The 13,071-nt window shown below is 39.4% G+C and overlaps 1 protein-coding gene across 4 annotated transcripts in view; it reads right to left on the reverse strand.

Moving 5' to 3' along the window:
- ADAMTSL3 (ADAMTS like 3) overlaps positions 1–13,071 on the reverse strand; it is a 170,718-nt gene that overhangs the window by 79,302 nt on the left and 78,345 nt on the right. For all 4 annotated transcript variants that reach the window (XR_014854291.1, XM_085070493.1, XM_085070495.1 and 1 more), the window contains exon 6: positions 6,484–6,720. Coding sequence is in view for 3 of the 4 variants with exons in the window: in XM_085070493.1 (XP_084926619.1) it covers positions 6,484–6,720 (237 nt within the window). In the remaining variant the exon portion in view is untranslated. The remainder of the gene's footprint in view (positions 1–6,483; positions 6,721–13,071) is intronic.

Here is a 13,071-nt window from a genome sequence, read left to right on the forward strand (position 1 = left end):
TATCCCATGAAGTGATCTGACTGCCCAGCCACCAGGATGACAGTATTTAACCTAATTATTAATTTCAGCCTTACAAGAGATGAGAACTAGGATAAAAATGGAGTGAAAACATTTACATACATCTAAAGGTTATTCGCATTGCACAGAATACAAGATAACCTCAGACAAAAATGCTTTTTCCAAGTCTTGTGACTTGACTAAGAAAGGACATGTTTTATTTCAACATTTACTAGTAACAGAAGAAAACAGTGAAAAACCCTTACATGCTCAAAAAGATAAATCTCTACTGCAGTTTATTAGAATCACTCAATAGGGAAAATTAAAATCCTCTGGGTCTTGCTCAGAGAAAAGGGATTCCTATTTCCTATAACACAGACACTCACAAAATCCAAAACTCAGAGAAATTAAGGTTGTGTTTCATTGCACAGTTGTGTGTGCTGTCAGAGTACACAGATCTCATTGCATCAATGTCAGCTATTTGCTGCATTTTTGCCTTCTCTACTTGTCTTAGCACAGGATCCAGCACAGGCAGATGTCAGCAATGACTGTATCCACACAACAAATAATTAATTTAAAATATGGCTATGGGAATTCATGGTAATAAAGACATGAATAAAAAAACTGTCACGTGAAAATCCTGCTCTGTCTTAGTCAATATTTTCCACGTCTCTTTGCCCTGCTGTAAAACCTTGTTGTCATTCAAAGCCCATCTATTCATTGACTTTGCAATCTCTGCTCACATCCTTCACTTTGCGATAGCTTCAGCTTGCACTTTATTCCTACACAGATAAAATATGTCTCCAGAGAGAACATAAAGCAAAAAGCTCCCACTGTCTCTTTCCCATGCTCATCATCCACAAGTAATTGATTCTGACAAGCAGAGGGAGAGATACCAGAACATCCCTCCAATTAAGCAAGTTACTTTTTTTTTTTTTCTAATTTACTTTTAAAAGTAGTGTGGAATCTTAGCTTTCAAGCACTGCTTTCAAACCCTGGTTTATCCTCACTGAGGTTTTATCTTGGTAGGAGTCATGATTTTCTTCTCACTTGGTCCTGTCTCATAACTCTTCAGTTCTATCTGAGCTAACAAAGGCCTGATTGTGGCACGAGGTCTCACATCTCTGGAATCAAACCAGCACAGGACAGCAGCAGCCCAGACAAGCTGACACAGGCTTCAGCATGTGCTAATTAACAGAATAAAGCCCCTTCAGGGACCCTGTGCATGCACTCGGGACCAACAGTGCAATTCCCAGCTCATCTCCTCCCAGCAAACAGAGCTGCAACCCCAGCAGCCAAGCTGAACGGGCAGCAACCTGAGAGGAGGAAAACATCCTCTGTTTAGGGATTTTAGTTCCTCACAGGTAAGAAATCAGGCAGTAAAGGCAAAGTGTGTCAAAATGCAAACCTTAGAATGGAGGCTTAAAACAAGTCAGAATGATGGGCACAAGGAGATGCTCCATGATGTTCAGATTCCCGAGCCATCCATACAGAGGAAAAGAATGTAAAGCAATAAAAAAAACCCAGAAAAGAAAAAAATACAGTGCATAAAATTCACTGCATACTAAAGGGCTCCTAAAAAGACTTTCCACATATTTCTGCTGACATTTTATATCTGAAGGCAAGAGGCTAAAGAGTGTTCCACAACTCTGTAAATCCACTTCCATCAAATAAAACAAAGTGTTTCCAAAACCTTTAACTCTTACTACAGGATCTGTCACATGCTAGAGGAGCTGGGAGATTACAGGACCACCCGGTAGGAGCAAGTACCCTTTCCCACATGGTCTCCATTTTAAAAAAACACACTCACACACAGCCAGAGGATAGGACACAAAACTTCCAGTGGGCTTCTTGTTTGTGAGAGTGCTTTTGAAAAAGAAATCAGTGAATGAAATCAGATTACTTTGGTCCTTTTCTGGTTGGACCCAGCCAAATCTGCCTTGCTTGGTGAAGTAAGTACTGGGGGATTTGAAGGTTATGAAGGCACGACTTCAAGATGACACCCAAATGATGAGGTTTTCTGCTATCACCACTCACATGATTTAGATCCTTGCTAGGCTGGGAAGTCACATTTGCACAGAGCTCTCTAAAACAAAACAAAACTTGGCAGAGAGAATCACTTATGAACAAAGAAATAAAGATAAGAAACTGGAGATTAGAAAAAAATCCACTACTCATCTGACAAGAAAGGATAAACTTACACAGTAAGAAATCCCTATAGAGAGCATTCTCCATAAGAAACAGTAAGACAGAGAATAAGACAAGACCTGAAGAGAAACATCAGTTTCTAGCAGCAGTGGGAAGCTGCAAAATAAAAACAAGTGATTCCAAAAGACCTATTCAGTGTCTGAGAGTATCCCATCATTACCTGCAATGTCTGAGAGTATCCTGTTATTTATTTATAAAAGCATACTGCTGAGTAGCCAACAATGTCACATTGAGGGAAGCCCTACACCAAGGTGGGTAGTGACATTCAGGGAAGTGCAGCCCTTGAAGGGATAGTGCTTCATGGTGGCTCCATGATCTGCTGGCCTGGGCAGTGCCAAGAGCTTCCATCAGATGGGAAAACCAACCCACCGAGGCTGGGGAGGGTGACACTGGCAGGTCACGTAGGATGTGGCAGCCCCTGCCTAGCTCAGCCCCATCCTGCAGTGGGACTTCTGGAGAGCCACCAACATCTCCCAGCTGAGCTGCAGCTGGAGCTCCCCACTCCCAGTTTTATGGCTCATGTCACATGTGTGCAGTCACATGAAGTTTTTCATATGTAGCTCTGAGAGCCAGGAAGTTTTGTTGGATCTCCATGAGTAACTCCCACAGTCTTTCTGGAGGGGGTCCAGCCTGCCAGCTCTGGTGCAGTAACATGTGGACAGAGTACAGGCATCTACAGAGGGGCTCCTTCATGCTCCAAAATGTACTTTGTTCTGTGTGTTTGCTAATTAGTGGTACCCGGGAAAGAATGCAGGTTCACTGTAACAGCTGGCTTGACACAGAGCTACCTCAAAATCAGTTCTTCCTATGAATCACTCAAAGTTTAAAGGCTAAAAAGGAGGAAAAGGCAACACAGACATTTTTTCCTAATTTTTAAATGTTAAGAGAAGATTGTAAATGTTCATTTTGGGGGGGAAAAATTGTTTTTTTAACAGCTATTCAAGAATTAACTACTCAGACTAACATGTGTCAGAAACATGTCTGTAGTAATACTGGATGGAAAGGAAACTACTTTCTAAGTCTCTGCACACCAAATCTCCTGTGCATCTTGGGCAGTCCCTGAACATATTTACAGGCAAAGAAAATGTATCTACAGGGACCAAAAGTACACAAAATGCAGTTTGAGAAAGCAACTGTCAGGATAAAAGGAGTCAAGATTTGAAGAAATTAATAATTTGCTATAATTTAAGTTTAAAGCACGAACAAAGCTTATTTAAAAAAAAAAAAAAATTGCAAGAGTCTTCCAAGAGCTTACAGAAACTGTTTCCAATGAAAACTCTGACAGATATTTACATCCAGCTAGGAGAGCTTTGGTGGTGAGTGATACCTACTCGCCATATGATGACATGTGACAGAAGAGAACGAGCATGGCAGAAGTTGATGGCGCTGCACTTGACATGTGGGATGTGTTCTGATGTCAGCTAAATTTATGCCATATGCTACAAAGCACAGTGCAGTGTCTGCCTTTTTTGGAGCACAAACAACTCGCTGACACTAAATGGAAAGTTCACTGCAGGATTTACATCATCTTTGACCTAATTGTGACAGCCTAGGACAGAACTACTCAGGCTGCTCCTTAGGACTCCAGATTTTTTGGGTGATGCGTCTATTTGTTGTCTAAACATATTACTCCATATTAGGAAAATTAGCACTGTAACCATTTCAGGTGCTGGCACAAGTAACACCCCATTCTGCATTCTGGTAGAAAAAAGCAGGTCTGCACAAATTAAAACCAAAACCCAAAGAGAGTCAGGGCCCCAAAGCAGGCAGAGTGACTGGGTAAATGTTGCCCACATATGTGTCTGACATGCAGATGTTTTTAAATGTCTCCACCCACATCCAGATGGGCACAGCAGGAACACATTATATGAAAAAATGTTTTGGGAATTGTGCAGAGACTAGAAAAAATATCAGAAGTGTGAAAATCCTGGCAGTGAAGTTTTGACCTGTCCCCATTTAACACAACAGCCCCAGATATTTGGGTTGGTAACAGAGGCAGGGCAGCAGCAAAAACATGATCAAATGGTTTGACTGAGTTAAGCCCTCAAGCAACCCCAAAATATCTTACTAACTTCCCCAATAAATTTTCCCTGCTCCACCATCTTTAGATTTCACTTCCTCTGAAGCCTCACACCTCCTAATCCAGACTGCAGCTTTGTCATCTCACAATTTTCTTTGATGGAGCTTATTGAGGTTGATTTGCTTGATAATGGGAGTGCAAAAGATCAGAAGTGAAGCTGGAGAGCAAGAATTCACCACGCTTGTAATTTCATATGCTGCCAAGGTGAGAGTCTGAACAAGAGGCAGAATTAGTGATGCAGCTCTACCTTACCAGGAACCAGAACAGATGAAAGTGAAATCACACTGGGGAGGAGGAGAATTTGAGTCAACTTTGAGACTATAAATAAGCAAAACCAGCTCCTTATAGGAGCTCTTGGGTGCTCCCAGGCATAGAAGTGAAGGTACCCACATCAGCAGTGTGATGTGCTCCTTTAGACAAGTTAACTAAAAATATTTGCCAAGTAATTTGCTGGCTGTGCCAATACCATGTCAGAACCCAACAGACAGACCTTACAGCAACAACTGCAGAGAATCACAACTGTGCTGTCTCTCTCTTAAGAGCAGTTGACTAAATAACCATGTTTTTCTGGCTAAGATTAGATGTCAATTTGTTTTCTTTTCCTGCTCAAACAGGAAGAGTACAAAGCTCTGTGTTGGTTTCTGAGGAAGTCCCCACCTCCCACAGCTCCTTTCACTCTGCCCCCAAAAGAGTTTGCAAAGAGGAAAAGGTTATTTAAATGAATCTTCTTTTAATTTAATTGAAATTTAATTCAATTTTTACCTGATTAATTTCTTCCTAATTTCTTATATAATTTATTCTAAAAAATGGATTATTTACATTTCCAAGCATTTTATATTATACATACACATGAATACTACAAAATGCTAAGAAGAAACATTTAAAACACTCCTTCTAAATATGCTTCCCAACTGTTCCTCACAAAATTGAATCCACTCTGGGCACAGAGGATTTTATGCCATGTATGAAAGATGGAAGGTGCTTGAAATCAACTCCAGAGCACCCTGAGGGGAAGCCCTTGAAAAGCCCAGAGCCCCCTTAGATCCAGCCTGGCACTCAGGGACATCCTGGGCACAGCTGGGACATCCTCCTGGGTGAAAGCCTTTCTGTGAGGACAGGAAGTATTGCTAAGAACACAGCACATGAAGTATATTATTTGGCAAGTGCTCCCAGAGCTTCTAGAGGTATATCCTATTTCAAATAGAGGGTATCAAACACTGCTGGATGCCACAGTGATGTACTATTGACAAATGCAGTCTTTCTGTGAGGAATTCTCCTGTTTCCAAGGCAGCAGATGCACTGTGTGCTGACACGACTGGCATTGGAACTGCAGCATGCACAGAAGTCACATAAAACCCACAGCAAGGTCCAGATCATATATTAATGTTGCTATAATCCATGCAGCAGTCTTCTGCCAAATGTGTCAAATTTTCCTCTATAATGGAGCTATTTTTCTCACTGGGCCATATCCTGCATTTTTGAGTCGCACACATTTTAGACATTTAACAGAGCAACAACCACTTGCAGCGAAAGAAAACTAATTGCAATAACATGTCCATTCTCTACAAACTGTTCTGTTCATAAAACAAGTTTGCAATATTGTGTTGCTAATAAGACATGGGCAAGGCTGGTAAGCCTCAAATATTACAACTTTCTGCTTTTACACCAACTGTGTAGAGTCAACAGAGTAACTTAAATAATAAATATATCTAGAAATGTTGATAGCCAGTAAAATATTCAATCAATCAGTTCACGCAACCACAACACTCACCCACACAAGAAGACAGACCTATACACTAATACCTGCCATTCCAGGCTGGATCCCATACAATGTCCAATTTTCTCCTTAACAGAGTTTATATGAGACTCAGAGAAGGAATAAAATGAAATGGAAGGCTCTGCAATTTAATCACATCCTCACAGATGTACTAAAGTTTAGAAAGCTGCAGCTACAATAACCAGGTTCATTAATTTTTACATGCATAAATAGAAGAGTGAATGGATTTTATTGACCCTTTATCTATACAGAAAAACATCCATGGCTAAGTCAGTCAGGAAGTTCTGTCTCTTCCTGAAAAGGTAAGTTATCTACAATCCACTTGACAATGCTTGCAGATACATCTAAGCTGATAAATAAAATGAAAAACAAACCCAAAGTGCCTCACAAGTCCCCATTTAGATTTACACCATGAACATACCTGGCAGATCCCACTGATGCACATATCCAAGGATTCAACATTGCAGCGAGTACCATCTAGCACTTTTGGGGCAAGCTCCACAATCAAGTTCTTTCCCAGAGCTTGGCATTTCAGGGCACATGGTGCAGTAGGATCATTATACACAGGGATCCACTCATAGAAGTGTCCCTGGTATTTGACATCATTGTAGGCTGAACACTGTTGTGCTCTAAAGTCACCAACATCTGAAGGACAGTCCTGAAAACAAACCAAAAAATATTTTTTTAAAAAGTAGGGAACACTTTGCATTTGCAGTAATGTTATCTGATGAATAACACAGCAGCTCTTCAAGTAGACTTGGTTTAAGAGCTGATCAGCTTTGACAAAGATGCCACTACAAAGTTTTATTGTGTGTATTAAAACTATTTATGTTGCTTAATCCATTGCTTGGAGTGCAAGTACAGAATATGACACATATTCCAGTAATAACAACATAACTGATATAGGAGGATAATTAAGAATGCTAATTTTTATCACACCAGGTAGTGCAATTAAAGTCTGGTTCTATAGCAAGAATTAGCTTCTAAAGGAATGTATATATTTTAATTGACTACTAGGAGATATCTGATATTTAGTATTTCTCTCTTCAGTAGCTTTTCCCAGGAAGGGATTTCTGAGGCCTCTATACTCATTCATCAATTCATATGTTAGAGTAATGAAAGAGGTATAAATGCTACATATAAATTTTTTTTAAATGGTCTAATTAGTTGTTTCATATTTCCTGGAAAAGGGACAAATCATTAGGAGGAAACACCAGAACTTTCAGTGCTTAGTCCTTTGGTCTAATTAAAAAGCACCTTCACCTCATGGGAACAGGAAGGCTTATTTTGTTGGAACAAAATATAAGTCAAATTGTAAATATTGATCGTCTATTTCCAGTTCTAATGAGACAGTTCCGTACCTTCTCTCACACAGTGCCTCAGCACACACAGCTGAAAGACCAAATATGAGAACTGCTTGAAGTAAAATGTTCTAAAATATTTTTTCTACATAAAGCATTGCACCCAAACAATGATGTTAATATTAAACTATGATGACAGGAATGGAGATGAATACTGATTGATTTGAAAATAACTTTAGTAAAGTACTGGCAAAGGAGTTACTGTGTCAAACAATTCCTCACTACAGACTTCATTTGAAAGTATGTCCAGTGTCAAAGAGTCCATATGCCAGACTGAAAGAATATTCTTCCAAGAATTCCAACTGCACATATAAGCCAGATGTGAGGCTGATTTTAACAAAGTTTTGTTTTCATTGGATGGAAGACTGAAGGACTGTGATGTGTCAGCCGAACTCATGGAACTTATTAGTAAGTATTAGTTAACAATACTGATCCCAAATACAGCTTCAACCTTATCAGTGAACTGAACCTTCCCTGAAAAAAAAAAACCTAACAAAATAGTAAGTGAATTACACACAGGACTGCAGAGTAAAATGTACAGGAGAAAGGTTTGAATTTCAGTTCAATACCCCCAACAATATTGCCCTCAGTTTGGGGTTTTTTTCACCAAAGCAAACAGTAACCTAGAACTGTCACTGAATTGGTTGTAATCTACATAAAATATGTTCTAAAAATCAGTATTCTATCTACTGATCAACACATGCAGTTTTTGCAGCTGAGCACCGAGGAATTTACTGAGCTTTCAGAGCAAAACCTTTCAATTCTGTCTAGTGCTACACCTTACAGTGACAATAATTCAGAAGGATACTAACACATTTTATATTATTTTTAATCTGGGATAATGCTAGCTTGAGCCATATTTTTTTAAACTATACAATGATGGAATAAGACACAGTGAGTGTTTTACCTCAGCAAAATCCCTCAAGTGAGAGCTTCTACAAACATCAAGTAAATGCTGTGAGAACCCACACATATTTACTGCAATGTCACTCCCAAGAAATTCACCAAGTTTACACTGGTGTAAATGAGAGCAGAATTTGGCTCTGATTATCTGTCACCTCTCATTTTCCACAACAGCAAGTCTAAAAAGCAGAGAGGACTTCAGAGCTCATATGGATACCACATGGTTCCCTTCTGCCGCTGCAAGGAGAGGAGCAGCTAAAGATCAAAATAACACTAAGTGGACATCAGATTCAGGTGAAGCTAGAAGCAGCATTTGGGAGCAGTGTTGCTCAGCCATGCACAGCTCCATTTTCATCACAAAGAATTACAGGGTGATCTGTAAAGCAGGCAGAGTGATGTCCTTCGGCTGAGCCCTGACAGGCTGCTGTTACAGTCCATTATCACCGCGTGTTGATGCCATGCCAAGACACAAACACCACGAAGTCAGGATGTCAAGCCATGGTTACTGTTTCTCATTGATTCCACACAATGCAGCTCCTTCCTTCCACTCGCCTCCTGGCTGCTTCAGAGCAAGGGAATTCTCATCTCCCTATTCTCTTCTGGCATCTTCAAAGAGCCCAAAGTGATTCTGGCAGCTCGATTCGCATGCCAGCTCCACCTGCTTTATGTTTGAGCTCTGTTCAAAAGCAGGAGCGTAAAAAGAGCATCACAGAGGGATGTCGAAGAGCTGAAATTATTATCATTTGCATTATATCAGAATTTGGATGGCAACCAAGTTCAGGTCCCAGTCTTCTAGGGAACAATAAATATTTGTATAAAGAAAGGAGTTTACAAAGACAACTAAGCACAGAAATGAATGTAATGAAGACAACAAGAGGACTTGTAAACATCCATTTAAAACCATTAGTCTGGGTCAGAAAAGTGGAGTTTAAAAAATAGAAAGGAAAAGGCAGTGCAAAAATGGGAGAGGTAGGCAGGGGTGAACCATGTGTGGGCCCCAGGCATGAATTTATTCCACCATTCCCTCTTTCCTCTTAATATTTCACTTTTTTTCTTATTTGTTAAATATTTTTGCTACTGATTTTAGGATTTCTCCAATTTGTTAATTTCAGCAATAGCTTTTGTCTTAAACTCAATCCACTGAACCATGGCCAGGCCATTTGTAGGTTACTCTACATAAGGAGCTGAAGACATATCTATGGTGTCTAATACATGAAAATGTTGGCAAAAATAATCACACCCAGACCTTGCAGTGGATTGAAGTGTATTTATGACACCATTTACAAACATATCAGACAGATCTGAAAAAGAGGCTTTAGACATGACTACCATGCAGATTAAAAACACACACACACATATATATATATTCCCATTCTTTTTGTGACAGGTGATTAAAAACTACTGCATCCAAGGGCTGGCTTCTTACGAAATGTATCTTTGACTTTTGGCAATGAGCACCCTCAGCCTCTGAAAACAAAGCTGACCTGGGAAATCTGTATCTTTGTAGGCAATTTTCATGTACAAAATATGAAGGTTGCATCAGACCCTGTGACTCTTGCCAACAATTACTGCACTGAAAAAAGCACAAAAGAGAAGGCAAGAAAATTCCCAGTAAAAATGATGACACCAAACAAAGTCTAGCCTTTTGTCTAGTTTTATTCTTTGAATCTCATTCTGTTGAAACCGAGCCAAAACTGATGAAGTCATTGTTTTGTTTTCTTTTTGAATTTCGCTTCAGGTTCTATGTTTTTCCTACACAATTTTCAGGCCACTTCTAAGTAAAATCAAGATACCTGAACTGTAAACCACCTTTATGGTGCATCAGCATTATAAATATAAAATAAATAAATGAACAGATTAGTGAGAAACTATGTAACTCAAGGTGAAATATTACAAATATTATAGACAGAGTACAACCAAGATTTTCTGAATGGGATAAATTAGCTGGTTAAGTGGATGCTGGGACAATTATAGAAGAATTTGTTGAACAAGTGTGAGCATTATAATAAAATTTTATAATGGAATTAAACATGGGGATAACTTTTACAAAATAGTGTTTTTTCTGACTGTGGAAGAATCATTCTGGCAAAAATATAAGTGACTTTTTGGCACACAAGAATGTGAAATTTATGGGGAAATGGCCCAAATAACTTGTTCTGTGAATAGGACCCTAAAGGATTAACTTAAACACTTCCACATAGTGCACATCATTGCATTAGAATGTAACACTATATACAAAAATTCAAATTTAAAAAAAGGGGGCAAGACAGACTGAACATCTCATTGAACAATATACAATGAATAGTTTATTTCTCTAAAGTTTCTGTATGGAAGGCTGAAAGCACACATGGAGTTTTAGGAAATCATGCACCTGGCATCTCAGTTATGATAGAAAGATAAGCAGGCTACACATATGCCTTAATCTTAGCAATTATTTTGTTGCTAAGACCTTGAATTAATTTTTTGATTGAAATATCACTAATATTATTCTGGAACTATGCTTGAGTTCAATGAACTTACTACTATTCCATTACAAATCCACATGAAACCAATTTTCTGGTAAAATGATTCTTGTTCTTTTCATTAGAATGACACACATATTAAGTTGTGCTTCATTTGTACTCCCCAATATAGATGTTAGTGGTGTAATGTATCATGTAGCAAAATTACATTTGCAGACAGCTTTACACTGTGTATTTATACTGAATGTCTCATGTGGTTACCAGTAATACCTATTAATATGGAAAGAAGCTAGTATAAACTCTTAATTTTCAAACTAAAATTTCACTCCTAAAGTGAGAAGCACTGATTAGAAATAATGCTTTTGGGAAAATTATATAATTTGAAACTAAACTGGCCTAGTAGTCTCAGGTTTACATTAGGTGTAAGGTCCCATTTCTAGGTTAACTCAGCTCTAATATGGGGTTTGAATTCAGTGATGTCAATTTCAAAGATCAACTGTATTAACAGTGGAAATCTCATTAAATATATTTTTCTCAGGAGTTCTTCATTATCTGACCGATAATCTAGGAAAAACCATTCCTGAGAGATTCTGACTGTATCTGAACTGAAATGGAAACCTGATCCCTTTCAGACATGCCCCAAAAGCAGAACTATAAAGGCAGTTTCCTGTCTGGAAATTAACATTTGAATCATCATAAATTCAAACAGATTCACACACAAGGTGCCTGCCACTTATCGCTTTAAAATAAGTCCTAAAGTTAAAAAACAGGCTCCAGTAACTTCAGATAAACTCCCTGGGAGTTCAGAGAGGATATGGAAATCATCTTAATTTTCTCTATGCTGAAGCATAAAGTGCCTTCATTTCCATCAGATTTCTACTGCATAAATCTTTAAATTAACAGTGTCTACAACTACCCTTACAAATACTAAAAGCATAAAGGCCTCTGCATTCCAGCAGAAAACATGCCCAAATTGACCTCACCATCTTCCCTGTGCACTGAGCAGTTCCCCAGTGCTTTTTCTGGAGGAGCAAGGTGCACTCAGATGAGCTGTTTGTGGGAAGCTGCAGTGCACAGGACCCAGCAGGCAGAGGTCGATTACTGCACACAGTGCATACAAACAGACATTTGGATAAGCAGTGGAGCATTCAGTGGCAGTTTGTTCATTGCTTACATCCTGACTGGCTGCAAGTTACCTCATCACATAGCTTTTAAAGATCATGGGGCTTTTTGCAGGTAGCATTTTTATGTATGAGCTCAGGCCATCATGCACCAAGCTGCTGGGCCTTTTCTTCTGAAAGGGCAAGGGACAGGGTTTGTGTCCAGAATATGATTTCTGCATGCATTGGGACTTATTCATTTATCACTTCCACTTGCTTCTGCCAGCAGGAACTTCGGCTGCGAGCCACTGTGGTGGAAAATCCATCCAACACTGAGGAGTGGAGTGTGGAGCAGCCCAAGGTGTGAGCAAGCCTTGTTCTCAAGGAGGGCAGGAGCCAACTGGCACACCAGACACTTTAGGTGTGGCAAACTGAAAAGCAGGAATGGTCAGTTCTCCTAGGAGATGCACTGATTCAATATATTTACTGGGCAACTTCCAGTGTCAGGCGTCTGAAGGAGAACATGTCACGCTCCACAGCTGCCTGCTGCTGGCAAAAACCACAGGACTGGTAATGACTGAGTATCACCTGCTCTTGCCTGGGTATAATTCAACCCAGAGGAAACTCAGGCCTCACCTTCTAGGGGTATATTTGTAAAAATCATTCTGTTTTTCCAAGAGCCAGAAGCACATTAATTTTTTTTTTTTTTTAAAGAATGAAAAAAAGGGAGAAAAAAATGTTGTTTATTACTTATCTTTATTACTTATCTACTTGCTGTCTTTTCTGGAACAGATCATAAGTGTGTCAAGCTGTACTGTTAGGTAAGCCATGCAAGGGGGTGAATGCAGACCATAAACCACCCTGAATGTCTGTTTGCACACACATTATGTCCATCAGTGGCACTGCAAAGTCCTGCCAGAGCTGCTCAGCTTGGACAGCCCAGGCCTGGGGTGAAAGGCAGCAGTTGTTTAAACAGCACAAAATACAACAGCAAATCAGTGGAACACGAGTCATGAAGTTTGCTGTGTGTGGATGGTATTCAGAAAAAGTGTCTATAAAAATAAAATGTGATTGCATCACAGTAACAGCAACTGCATGGTCAAAACTCCAGCCCCACAGTCACTCATGGAAATCGTCTGTGCCAGGGCACCTAAATGGACATGTGCTTGTATATAGACACAAA

The sequence above is a fragment of the Lichenostomus cassidix genome, chromosome 10 (genome assembly GCF_008360975.1).
Source record: "Lichenostomus cassidix isolate B80296 chromosome 10, HeHo_3.0, whole genome shotgun sequence".
In the NCBI taxonomy this organism is placed as follows: Eukaryota; Metazoa; Chordata; class Aves; order Passeriformes; family Meliphagidae; genus Lichenostomus; species Lichenostomus cassidix.